Genomic DNA, 14,209 nt, shown 5'->3' with positions numbered 1-14,209 from the left:
TGGTGACCGATGCAACAAAATGGTTTCCTAGGCTATTTCACAGGCCAATTGCGCATCAACCGCATTGCTGTGGGTCTGGAGTCACATGTAGGTCAGACCAGGTGAGGGTGGTAGATTTCCTTCCCTGAAGGACATTAGTGAACCAAATGGATTTTTCCAACAATTGACAATAATTTCATGGTCATTAGAATTTTTATTACAGATTTTTATTTAATTCAATTCCAGTATCTGCCTTCTGGATTCAAATGCTTATCCAGAGAACATTAGCTGAGTTTCTGGATTAGTAGTCTATAGATAATACCATTATCAAACCTAAGGATTCATTTCTGCAACTTTGAAGATAGGTGTTATGAAGATACTTATTGTTATTTTTGACAATTCAGGTCCAAGGGATTGTGAAAACTGGTTCATTTGGAGTTCTGATGTGTTTGAACTTAACTGGTCACGATTATTAGAAGGTGGGACACTTTCTCAAAGCTTCTTCTGGAAAGTCACATACCTTACTTAACTACTTGGATTTTTTTTGGAAATCACATGTCTGATTTCATGGTCATCAGAAGCTGTGACAAATTTGTTTCTGTTTAAAACTGGGTTTAGGGTGGAGCCTATGAAGTCCTTTGCCACATTTCTGAAGAATTCCTTTTAGGATTCCAAAAGGTGACAGAGAAGCTGAAAAAGCAATTCCATAAAAAGATTTCTGGTCAAATTTGTCTCGTCATCACCTGAATGCGCTGTTACAAGACCCCAATGGGGTGGGTTCGTAGGTGTGCATGCTCACGTGCATGTGCTAGGATGCCAGACTGGAATTAGCTGGAATGTTACACACCTTATCCTTTTGCCTTCAAGAACTAACCATTACTTAATCAGTTTTTTGTTCAAAATTAATCCGGTCTAAACTTAGAATGCATATATTGGAATGGGCCCTCAAATCATCAGGTTTATTTAAGCATAGATTTAGGCATTGCATTTTTGGTGAAGTAGACCAAATCAACATGCAGTTTTACAAAGGTATCAGAGCAATAGATAGCGGTCAGTTTGGAAGCAGAGACAAATTGGACTCAAAAGGTTAATAGTTTCTTTCCTCACAGTTACTGCCAGACCTGCTGAGTTTATTCAGCACCTTCTGTTTTTGTTTCAGGTCTCCAGTACCCACACTACTTCGCTTTTAGCTAGTTGGTGTCAGTGCTTTCCTGAACAGAGGGCTTGTAGATACTTCAGACCTCTGGAGCAGGTGGGGCTTGGCCCTCTGTTGCAACACAGGACCTCTCAGCAAAGGTGCTTGTGGTATTGTCCCAACCTGTCATTCAGGAGGTCTGGGTATAAGATTGCTCAGAGTACCAAGTGACCTCAATGTAAAAATGATCAGTTTCCAGTGATTTACTGTCAAAAAGCAGCAAAGACATGAAATCCCAGAATATTACATCAGCAAAGATGTTTGAGAAAGGAGGATTCAGACACCAAAAACACAAAATCTAATGCAGATTGGGATCCTAAGGGTGATGTCATTGCCAAGTTGATTCAGAATAGTTTAGGTTAGATTCCCTATAGTGTGGAAACAGGCCCTTCAGCCCAACCAGTCCACACCGACCCTCCGAAGAGTAACCCACCCAGACCCATTTCCCTCTGCCGAGTACACCTAACATTATGGACAATTTAGCATGGCCAATTCACCAGACCTGCACAATCTTTGGATTTTGGGAGGAAACCGGAGCACCCGGAGAAAACCCATGCAGACACGGGGAGAACATGCAAACTCCATAAAGACAGTTGCCAAAGGCTGGAATCAATCCTGGGACCCTGGTGCTGTGAGACAGCAGTGCTATCCACTGAGACACCATGCCACCCCCTTGATTTGTTTAAATCAAACTCTTTACATGGGACACTAAAGACCACAAAATTGCTGAATCTTGAAATGCTTTAGTTATGGTTAAAAGCAACTTTGTAGCTAATTTATTCAATAAACCATGCTACATTAATTTAATAATTAATTACTGTACTTTTCCCACCTTTCAAATTGGTAGTTAACCATATCAGCTGTTCACTTCAACACTTAACATACAAGCTGTCACCCCCTTTTTGGAGGGGCTTTGTGGCTGCAATAATTGACTAACATGTCTATATTCAGGATAACAGCAAATTGTTTGAACACATTTAGTATCTTTCCTTTGTACTCAAAAAAGTACACCTTAATAAAGTTCAACCAAATGCCTCAAATAATGAGTTTATGTTTACTAATTTTACAGACAATAAATGCGCAGATTATTACTAAACCTTGGGCTGCAAACCTTATTGACATTTTAGCTTTTTTGATGCCCATGATATCCAAATTGCAGCCTTTGTGGATACCTATTAGCCTTAAACATAGTATTTTACTGGTTGAATGAACCATTCTAATATTACCATTTGTCAACAGTGGGTCAGTTGGGAGCAATCTAGCCCCTCAAAATGGAGAGTTACAATCTCACTGTAGGATTTCAACACAAAATTTAGTCCTGACATCACAGTGCTGTACTCAAAGTGCTCTATTGAAAATGCTGTCCATCAGATGAGACATTGAAAAATGAAGCTCTGTCAGCCTTCAGAGGTGAGCATGAAAGATTTAAAGATATACTTCAAAGTACAGGGGAGGTGACCATGGTGCCCTGGCCCACATTCATCCATCAATCAATATCGGAAAAACAAACTGAGTATGTTCACATTTAGCTTTTAATTGGGTTGTGCTATGTCAAATTGACTGTTGTTTTTCCTAAATTACACCAATGATGATCTCAATAGTAATTAATTGGTTACGAAGTGTTTTTGTATGTCCAGTGGACATCAATAGACTTTTACTTTCAGGATGCAAAAAAGAAACTCAGCAGAAATTCACTATATTTCGTCACCCAATTGATAAGGACAGTGACAAGCCGGACAGAGTAACACAAGAGCAGAACTGGATAAGAAGTGATATTTTGACATTTTCCTGACTATGCAGAGTGGAAACTATAGCACCATACTAAACACCGAACTAAGGTACAGATTAAACCAACTTCCAGTCTTGAAATAACGTAAATATTCCGAAACACAAGCTTTGAAATATACAATAAACTACTTGCAACCTTAAACTGACAATTCCAATAGAATTATGATCTGATTCACAAGTATTAATAAGTAATGCCAATTAAAGTTTGTTGGGTATTTTTCCAAATTAAAGGACCTTAATAAAAGGCAAGTCAGTTTTCTCTACTACTTTCACTATCATATTACATGGCTGACCAAGATAGTCTGTTCATCACAGATGTTAGTTTTCAATTACTTTAAAGATTTCCAAGTCTTATTATTGTAGTCCAAGCAAATTAAATGGCACTGTGAAGTCATGTCTGTAAAAATATGATTATTTTCTCAAATGAAGTTAGATCATTTTTCAATGTAATTACTTCATCAAGAATTTATATTTTTAGCTTCAAAATTCAGGCTAAAATAGCATCCTCCATAACACAGCAGAGACGCCATTTACAAAAGCAACTCCATTTTAAATAACACGATTCTTTTGCCAACCTTTCAATGCTGCCCATACACAGAGATCAGCCAGTGTCAATTCATGTCCAACCAGGAATGTCCTGAGAGAAAGTGCATAATTCAGCTCTTGTATTGCTGCAGGGAACACAGCAGAACTTGCCAACCTTGTTTTGCTGAACTCCAACCAATGGTCCACCTGCCAACAGAAGTTCAAAGTTATTAATTTGATAGTAGCAATATCCACACAGGTACAATGTTAAAAGGTAATGCAAGTGACTTAATGCAAGTTTTTATTAAAGGCAAGTAATCCTTGGTTCATGACATTTATCAAAAGATAATTCTTGTTGCTATGACAACACTGCAAAATAAATGACGAAAGCAGGAATCCTATTACTTTGTAGTATGCTATAAAGTTTGCATTACTTAAGTGTCTTTTAAAAAGTTGATGTTTTTATTTTGTTTCATAAAAGCCAAATACTTTGACTCTAATCTCAAAATAAAATTAGAATCCTACCTAATACAAGTTAGTAATAAATATGTCAATTAGTCTTGCAACTTGCAACTGGCTTTCAGAAATTTATTTTTTAAAATCATTACATAAATGTTAACACCATAAGAGATTATGGAAAGTTAGGTTACTAAAAATCTGGATTGCATAGTTAGGAAAATGCATGTCCTTTAACATGCAGACAATACTGTCACTAAAGTCACATCCTTAAGAATGTCAGACAAAATATACAAGTCGATATGTTTTAATACCATATCCAATCGCTCTATCTTATGCATACACACAAATGATTCAGTGTCAATTCATGCATGTCCTTTCACAGGGACCTGTAATTATTCCAGCATTGCACAGTTCTAAACATTCACTCCAAACTCATCATAACCTGGATATAATTGGGAATAACTCACTATTTAAGTGATCATTTTCGAAAGATTTTGGATCCCAACTCTAATATTTCACTCAACCCCTAATGAACTGCCAAGCAAAATCATGTTACTATTTTGCTTTTCTGAAAGCCTTATTATAAACAGAAAACTTGACTTTAAATTGCAGGCATTTTCTTCTTCCACTACATTAACTGTTTATTGCAAGGAAGGAAGAACTGTATTTTTCCAACCTCAAGAAACTTTCTCCCCAGCAACTGGGACTTTACAATGGGATATGGATCCAAGAACCTTCAGCTAAGGCATCAAAGAGCTATCCTGCACTCTTTATTCAAAGCTTACACATGAGCAATAACCATTTAACAAGGTAACCAACAAAGGCAATTGAAACTGTATTCCCAAAACATTAATGCCTTTAGAAAAAGGACAAAATGAAATTGTGGCTGAGGCTGGTAGATGGGGATGATAAAAAGAATAGGCACTAACATAGAAGTTACTATGAAATTTAAGTTTGTTTTCCTACAGAAATTTCTGAATTCTCTTTCCAAAAGTCCTGAGAATTGCAAACATTTAAATGTAAAGCAAAAACTCAAAATAATTCATTGCAGATAATTAACTTTCTAACTTGAACATTCTAAATCCACTGTATCAGTAAGGTAAAAAAAACAGTGGCACAAAAATTACTTCCATCTGTCCCAAATGGTGTAGAGTTACAGAATTTTACAAAAAGACAAGCTGACGTGGCAGCAGGGCCCAAATTCAATGTACATGTCCTCAATTCTTTAGATTCACAATAGTTCCAAACAATAAAAGTCATTTAGTGGGTGACAGATGTAAATTACATGCAATAAAACAAATACTGTAAAAATCCTCACCACCACTTCAAGCATTCTGAGAGCCAAGACAATGTTCGAATGCATGAATTTAAAGCTACAGAATTCACTATTGTTTAAATACCAAGGTTTTTAACACTATAGACCTTTAGGTCTTGATTAAAGCTTATATTTGAAGAAACTAATCTTCAAAAACGTAAGAACATGTGCAATTTCTAAGAATAAGATCAGAATGAAGCTCACAAAATATAGTGTGTTTTTTTAATTTTAATCATCAATTGGTTCAAATTGAAATTATACTTCATATTGAATTCACACTGCTGATATCTCCAATTAAATCATATAGATTGACAGCCTTAGCCTATTGGAATCTCAAAAACTATAGAAATGGGTTGCTGTGTTTCCAGAAGGGTTCTTCTGGATTTCTTTAAACAGACAAAAATTAAGTTAACAAAATAGAAAAAAATTAACAATTATGCAGTAATCAGATCAAATGTTGGGTGCTTAAATTCTTGCAGACGTTGTTTAAAAATATTTGCATATGATTTACACTTTTTAGCTTTCACCGATGTCAAATATTTAAAATTCACATCTTGACATGGATGCATTTTCAGTAGTTCAGTAGTTCAGTACAGTAAAATTATTTCCACTTCCCATGTCAATTTCCTTGTATTAACTCATCAATTTATCACACTCAGTCCGAGATAACTTGAAGGAATTATATTGTGTTACATAGGAATACTTTGGAAGTCAGAAATAGTAAGAACAAAAGGCACAGAAATGAGTTTAAGCAAAGCTGCCAAGACATGGATAGAAATGGGCAACGTTATGAAGGTGCAAGTAGTCAGCTTTGATGTTAGAGAGGATAAGGAGTTAGAACTTCAGTTCAGGGCCAGATTGTAACAGTCTTGCTCAGCTCAACACAGAGTCTGGGGGATACATAGCATCAGTGAATAGGAATGAGTAACCAGGAACAATAGCTTCAGGCTTCCTAATATTCTCAAGGAAATATTTTAACTAATACAATATTGAATATCAGACATTTTTAGGTCAAAATTCTGCATCTCTCTCTCAGAACTGTGACAGCACCTGAATCACAAGGATGGCAGCTGTTTAAGAAAGGCAGCTCAGTCACATAATCAAAGTCAATGATAAGCAATATGTGCTTGCTTTGTCAGTGACACTCATATTCCAAAAGCAAGTGAAACTAAAAGATCAGAAATGAGCAAAGAGAGGTGTTGACAAGGAAATGTCAGTAATTCACTGTTCAGAGTTCTGGAGGTGGACAACATAAGTAATAAGATCAGAGCCACCTGCATGCCTAAAAGCATACGAGTGATTATGCATTAAAAGAGTACTTAAAAGAAAGTGAGCTCTAACAACAACTTCCAAAACTTTAGAAAATATCTAAATCAAAGAATTAGAGCTGCTGGGAAGGGAGTTGGCTCATGTTCCGCTCTGATCCAGGGAGAGTGTTCCAGAGAAAAAGAAATCAGGTGAATCACTTTCATTACAGATTCTTGACTCAAACTTTCAAGGGGAAAGAAACTTGCAGCAAGAGAAACTGACAACAGCATAACATGGTGTGGTATCATAACATGGTGATGTGATGTCAGGGGAGTGGTATGGGAAAATGTAAAGAGTGAGAAAGGAAACAGATATAGCCTGAGGATCATGATTAGCATGTCAACATTGTATCGATAGAAAGAGTAATGATAAAATATAAACTCCAATAGTCAGGCTCACTGGGAGTATTTGTTGAGTGGGAAGATACCATGTAAAGCAAAAACCTGGTGATCATCGAAGCAAATCGACAGCCACAGAACAGTCAGGATAAGGCTGCATCAAATCTAATTGGTCACAAAGTTTCCACAGAAATAAAGGCATGTATTCATAAGTGATTCATACCAGCCAGAAGTACCAGTCAGATGGTTAATTGCTAGCTCTATTTTCAACTAAGAGTTTAAATCAAGATTATTAGTCTTTTATTTTCCCTTCAACTTCTAGGGAAATGACATGATTTTAATTGGCTTTCCACAGTTCCATAGAATTAATTAATTTAAAATTAGTGAATTTACTCTGATCTTACATATAGATTTGTGGGACTTGGGCTTTTACTTCTGTCCCATTACTGCTGCTGGTGGGTGGTCAGTGTCTAGCCTGTTAGGTAAGGGTCAAAATGGTCTTCCATCAGCAACGATTAGTTAAGATTGTTGAGTGAAAGTTTAGTCATATGTTTTGATCAAGAAAAAAAACACTAAATATTTTCTATAGAATTTATTAGAATAAAAATATTAGAATCCACAGAATCAGACATACAAAAAAACTAATAATGCAGACAAATTTAAATGGTCACTTCGACAATACGGTTGGCAATGGAAACTAGACATTGTGGTACTGTTAACTATCTCAATTATTTTGTCATCTACAAACCAAATCAAAGTGCTAAAAGACAAGAGAAGTCATTTACTTCTACCTGAGACAGGACAGTTAAAACAACACACCCAATTAAACATTGATTGAATTCTCTTATGAAAATACAAGCAACAATTAGCCAGCAACCATGACCTGCTGAAATTCAAGACTCATGTAGCTATCAGATATCTTATTCTTAAAGGCAGATATTTCCATTAAAAATACTGCTCCTGATGATTATACCTGTCCATTGCTAAGACTAATATGTTGTCCTACAGATGCTCAAACTCTTACCTCAGTTTGTTCTAGTAGATTACATCCATAGAGCTTATTTTCTGTATCTACCCGAGCCAGGTAGCGAACGATGGAATTCACATCATTAAATACAATGTCTCTGTAAAATTGAAAGTAGATTACACTACAATAACTTCACAGGAATCAATAAGTTATCATAAATCATTAAAAATGTAAAATATAAATAATTTGCTATTTTCATATTCCCTGACAGACATGAATGACACATTCTTCGCATGTGCATAATCTGGTTAAGACCATTTGAGTACAGATAATATCAATAGTAAGGGAAAAGTATAAAAAGATTATAATGGTTTGGTATTTCATGAGTACATCAAGTCAAATTGCACTTCTGAAAGTCAAACTGTCCAGTAGCTACAGAGCAATAGTGTTCAAACTTTGTATCATTTGGCCGCATGAAGTCTGTAAAGTGCATTTTTTGAGACTGATGCTCCTGTTAGTTTTCATAACATAACTTGGTACTCTGATTTTGGATTTACTGACCAAGTAATTATACCAAGATTAGTTCTTTCCAAACTTTAAGATCTAGAAAATTCAAACAGGACAAAAATGAAAAGAAATTTAAATACAAAATTGTTGTCCAAATTTCATCAACTGGAACACCAAGGACCAAGGTCATGCTTGACCTGTGAAATAATGCTTAGACATACGCCAATTCACCTAACCTGCACATCTTTGGTCTGTGGGAGGAACCCACGCAGACACGGGGAGAATGTGCAAACTCCATACAATTGCCTGAGGCGGGAATTGAACCCGGGTCTCTGGCGCTGCGAGGCAACAGTGCTAGGCCAAAGTTTGAGAGAAGATTTGTAGCTCAGGTGCTCATTGTTGTGGTTCTGTTCGCCGAGCTGGGAATTTGTGTTGCAGACGTTTTGTCCCCTGTCTAGGTGACATCCTCAGTGCTTGGGAGCCTCCTGTGAAGCGCTTCTGTGATCTTTCCTCCGCCATTTGAATCTGCCGCTTCCGGTTGTCAGTTCCAGCTGTCCGTTGCAGTGGTCGGTATATTGGGTCCAGGTCAATGTGCTTATTGATTGAATCTGTGGATGAGTGCCATGCTGCTAGGAAATCCCTGGCTGTTCTGTTACCCAGCATGAGCAAAACCAATGTAGTGTACAAAATCCCATGCAAGGACTGCACAAAACAATACATAGGACAAACAGGAAGACAGCTAACGATCCGCATCCATGAACACCAACTAGCCACAAAATGACACGACCAGCTATCCTTAGTAGCCACACATGCAGATGACAAGCAATATGAATTCGACTGGGACAACACTACTATTATAGGACGAGCCAAAGAGAGAACAACCAGGGAATTCCTAGAGGCATGGCACTTTTCTTTCCAATCCTCCCACTTTCTCCAAACAAAAGGAGTAGCCATGGGCACCCGCATGGGCCCCAGCTATGCCTGCCTCTTCGTAGGGTATGTGGAACAATCCATCTTCTGCAACTACACTGGCCCCACCCCCCATCTTTTCCTTCGCTACATTGATGACTGTATCGGCGCTACCTCGTGCTCCCACGAGGAGGTTGAACAGTTCATCCACTACACTAACACCTTCCACCCCGACCTCAAATTCACCTGGACAGTCTCGGACTCCTCCCTCCCCTTCCTAGACCTTTCTGTTTCTATCTCAGGCGACCGAATCAACACGGACATCTACTACAAACCAACCGACTCCCACAGCTACCTGGACTACACCTCCTCCCATCCTGCCCCCTGTAAAAACGCCATCCCATTCTCCCAATTCCTTCGTCTCCGCCGCATCTGCTCCCAGGAGGACCAGTTCAAAATACGTACAACACAGATGGCCTCCTTCTTCAAGGACCGCAATTTCCCCCCCGACGTGGTCGACGGTGCCCTCCACCGCATCTCCTCCACTTCCCGCTCCTCCGCCCTTGAGCCCCGCCCCTCCAACCGCCACCAGGACAGAACCCCACTGGTCCTCACCTACCACCCCACCAATCTCCATGTACAGCGCATCATCCGCCGTCACTTCCGCCACCTCCAAACAGACCCCAGCACCAAGGATATATTTCCCTCCCCTCCCCTATCAGCTTTCCGTAGAGACCACTCCCTCCGCGACTCCCTTGTCAGATCCACACCCCCCACCGACCCAACCTCCACTCCCGGCACCTTCCCTTGCAACCACAGGAGGTGCAACACTTGCGCCCACACCTCCCCCCTCACTTCTCTCCAAGGCCCCAAAGGAAACTTCCATATCCGCCACAGATTCACCTGCACCTCCACCCACATCATCTACTGCATCCGCTGCAGCCGGTGTGGCCTCCTCTATATTGGGGAGACAGGCCGCCTACTTGCGGAGCGATTCAGAGAGCACCTCTGGGCCACCCGGACGAACCAACCCAACCACCCTGTAGCACAGCATTTCAACTCCCCCTCCCACTCCACCGAGGATATGCAGGTCATTGGACTCATCCACCGCCAAACCACAACAACGCGACGGTCGGAGGAGGAGCGTCTTATCTTCCGACTGGGAACCCTCCAACCACAGGGGATGAACTTGGACTTCACCAGTTTCTTCATTCCCCCCTCCCCCCACCTTGTCTCAGCCGGATCCCTCCAGCCCGGCACCGCCTTCCTGACCTGCAGTCTTCTTCTTGACCTCTCCGCCTCCATCCTACTCCGACCTATCACCCTCACCTTGACCTCTTTCCACCTATCACATTTCCAACGCCCCTCCTCCAAGTCCCTCCTCCCTACCTTTTATCTTCTCCTGCTGAACACTCTCTGCTCATTCCTGAAGAAGGGCCTGTGCCCGAAACGTCGAATCTCCTGTTCCCTGGATGCTGCCTGACCTGCTGTGCTGTTCCAGCAATAAAGTTTCAACTTACCTATACGTGTACCTAGCTTTGTTCGATGCTCCTCCACTGCCTCTCACGCATCTACTTTTGGAATCTTCCAAAAAAAGGTGATCCCAAACCAATAACCTCACCTGAACACATCCACTGAAATACAGGATCTGACCAATACATGGTCTATTTATTCTTTTGCTCCATGAGACATTATTGATAGAAGACATAATCATGATATTTTCTGCCAAACTATTATGGGTCATCATATGAATCTGATCTCAAGATTGTCATCTAAATCTGCTCCCTTACAGCTACAGCACTCAAACACTCGTTTGAGCACTCAATTCTTAACAATGAACATGAAGACCTCACTGTTCATTTCTTCCAGCTACAAAACTCAAGGCCATTACCTCCCTGCTGCCACTTACACTGATACATGTTCTATCAATTCATTTGGAAATGACAGTTTCCCCTTTTCAATTTGGTTTGTGTCTCACTTTTGCACCAATTTGACCTGACAGATTAAACCACAGCACCTTCCATCTTAATGGCCAATTACCCCATGCACTTTCCATCATAATGGAATTCATAATTCCTATATGCCCATTGGCCAGCACATCTCCAATGCTGTGTCCCATGATTCCATTTGTGGTAGTCTACTACTTGTCATCAACTTCACAGTAAAATTAAAAAGGTGAACTAATGTACTGGTTATGTTCCTGGAATAACAAATCAGGAAGCACAAATTTCAACTCCACAACAGTGATTTGAGAATTCTATTTCCAGTTAAAAAGTTTGGAACTAAAAAGCTTCTATCAATAAAAAGAAAAACAAAGTGACCATAAAGCTTTTGGTTGTCAATTGGCTCATTAAAGTCCTGGATGATAATATTACCAAGTCAGTAATTCTAGATTCCAAAAAATGATAAATGATAATCATCGTAATGATTAGTCCCTCAAAGTTGCAATCATCAGCATTTAGAACAGCTCACATCTGTGGAACACATTTTGCATAAAACATCTCAAGATGCATCGCAGAAGCAGGGAGTAGTAAAAAAAAATTGGAACTATGGCCCAAGCACAGACATGGACACAGATTTTGAGCAGTCTTTTGTACGAGCTTTGGTAAGTACGAAGGCAAAGACAGCAAGAACGTACACAGCATGATGATTTAAGGCTGTCATCTGATTTTTGTTAGGAATGTGGCTGTGGCCAGCAAGGTCAGTTTTATTACCAATTCCTAATGGCCCTCATGAAGATAACAGGGAGTTGCATTGTTGAAAATAGAGGGTTCCCAGGCTATTTCACAGGGTATAGAAGAGTTAAGCATATCAGAGTCTGTGGTTACCAATGTTTCAAATGTTGAAATTTTGTAGGCAGTAATCCATAATTTCCAGAAGAATTAAATATTGACTATCACTCTGAAGTGATGACTAACCCATGTTTAAAGAGCCAGGCTCTCTCAGTTAAAATAAGAGCAACAGAAGCAACGGAGAATACTTACTCAGAAATCTGCAGCGCATTCTCTTTACCCTCTTCAACCAACACATTGACAGAGTTTTTTACATGTTCCACAGTTAGTAATACACCTACAAGAATAACAAAAATTCTAATTCTCAGCTTTATATTAAGCATCCAGTTTCACATGAGAATTAAAGTTCAACATAAGAATAAGGAAATCTTGTTCATAAATAATACCAAACTTAGTTCATTAAGATAATGATTTTGTTTTAAATAAACATCTATGGAAATGGCTAATGATTACACAAAGGAAACTACAGAAACTTAAATATTAATTCTGAACGTCAACATTCAATTCATCTGGTCTGCATTTGTAATAGTGTATTTTGAACAGTAGAAGTAACTGCTGCTGAAAGAGATAAATCTTTAAGGGAAAGGAGCCATAAACGCTCCTTTCCCTTAATGTGAAATGTTCCTTCACAAATTTTGCACATACAGAGGAACCTCGATTATCCAAAGTCAATGGGCAGGCAGGTTTTCATTCGAATAATTGAGTATTCAGTTAATTGATTTGACCTTAAACAAAGGAAGCCACAATGCACAGAGCATGTTTACAGACTTTTTATTTCATTCAATCGCTATTATTTATACGAACACAGGATATCGCTTAAAAATCCATGACATTTTACAAACCAGATCACTTTTTGTCTATCTGTACAGTAAATAGAATTCATTGAGGTGGAGGTTAGTTATTAATTCCAAAGAAAATATCCAGCAGCTGTTGAGGTGCTGCTGTCTCTTTTTTCTTGTGAATGATAACATTTGGTGAAGATGCATCAACTTAACAGCGTCGACTTGGTCTTGAGTTTCATAACACTCCATGAAAAGTCACAAACTGTCAACAGCTTCGTTAACGGGGACTGGAGGTGGTGTTGGTATCAGATTTTCCTTACCATCCACACCGTCCACACTTTCTTTGCTGTTCTTGTGGGACTTACATTAACTACCTGATCATCACCGAGTGTCTCGGTTCTGACATCATTGTCACAGTTCACCCAAGCATTGATCTCAGTCTCTACAAAAATCTCCTAAACCCAACTGTCTGCAATTTTCAGTGATGTCCGTGGTTAGCCTTTGTTCTGGACGGGTGTCCTCTTCACTGGCACGGCTCCCAACACGCAAATCATTGTACAAACACTCCGCAGTTGTCGATGGTTTGATGTGGTCCCAAGATTCAGCAATCATGAACACAGCGTCCTTGACTGTGAATACTTTAATCATTTCCTGGAGTCTTTTCTCTGCATTGTCTTCATCCAGGATGGCATGCAACATGTTACGGCGATAATATTTTTTCATAATTGCAATGATTCCCTGATCACGCAGCTGTAACCTTGAAGTGGTGTTGAGTGGTAAAAACTAACACTTGATAGGTCCACCTGCTGATTCTAACTGGCTGCCTTTCACAGTGTGTGCCCCCGCGTTGTCAACAAACAAAAGGGTTCGTTGCTCAAGTCCAGCGCTTGCCAAATTTGATTGACAGCAGGTACAAAACCTTCATAGAACCAGGATGAGAAACGTGGATATGACATCCATGTCTTATTTTATGCTTTGCACTTCACAGGAAACTAGTTCATGAAGCAACGTGGATTAGCACATCGCCCAATGTAGACAAGCGGTAATGTATGAGTGCCAGTGGCATTGACACAATGGAAAATCGTGATGCAATCCTTCTGCACTTTATGTCCCAACACCTGCTTTTCTGTGGTGGATGCAAGTGTTTCATCCGGCAGTGCACGCCAAACCAATCCACTTTCATCAGCAGTGTCTTATTGCTCAAGTTCATAGTTTCCTTCAAGAATGATGGATTGCAGTTTCTGTCTGTAGCCTTCCACGGTGCTGGCATCCACAGACTTCTGCTCTCCAAGAACACAGAGTTGCCTAATGCCATGACGATGTTTGAAGTGCTGTAACCAGCCCA

General features: G+C 39.5%; 1 protein-coding gene across 2 annotated transcripts in view; it reads right to left on the bottom strand.

Moving 5' to 3' along the window:
• eprs1 (glutamyl-prolyl-tRNA synthetase 1) overlaps positions 1–14,209 on the bottom strand; it is a 99,005-nt gene that overhangs the window by 69,628 nt on the left and 15,168 nt on the right. For both annotated transcript variants that reach the window (XM_043695780.2, XM_043695781.2), the window contains exons 2-4: positions 12,275–12,359; positions 7,932–8,031; positions 3,538–3,694 (exon numbers count right to left, since the gene is read on the bottom strand). In XM_043695780.2, the coding sequence (XP_043551715.2) occupies positions 3,538–3,694; positions 7,932–8,031; positions 12,275–12,359 (342 nt within the window). The remainder of the gene's footprint in view (positions 1–3,537; positions 3,695–7,931; positions 8,032–12,274; positions 12,360–14,209) is intronic.

Source organism: Chiloscyllium plagiosum, unplaced genomic scaffold, assembly GCF_037043375.1.
Source record: "Chiloscyllium plagiosum isolate Xiang-an unplaced genomic scaffold, Cpla_swu_hap1 HiC_scaffold_10, whole genome shotgun sequence".
NCBI classification, from domain to species: Eukaryota; Metazoa; Chordata; class Chondrichthyes; order Orectolobiformes; family Hemiscylliidae; genus Chiloscyllium; species Chiloscyllium plagiosum.
Note: the sequence above shows the minus strand (reverse complement) of the source record. Positions and strands in the feature narration are given on the sequence as shown.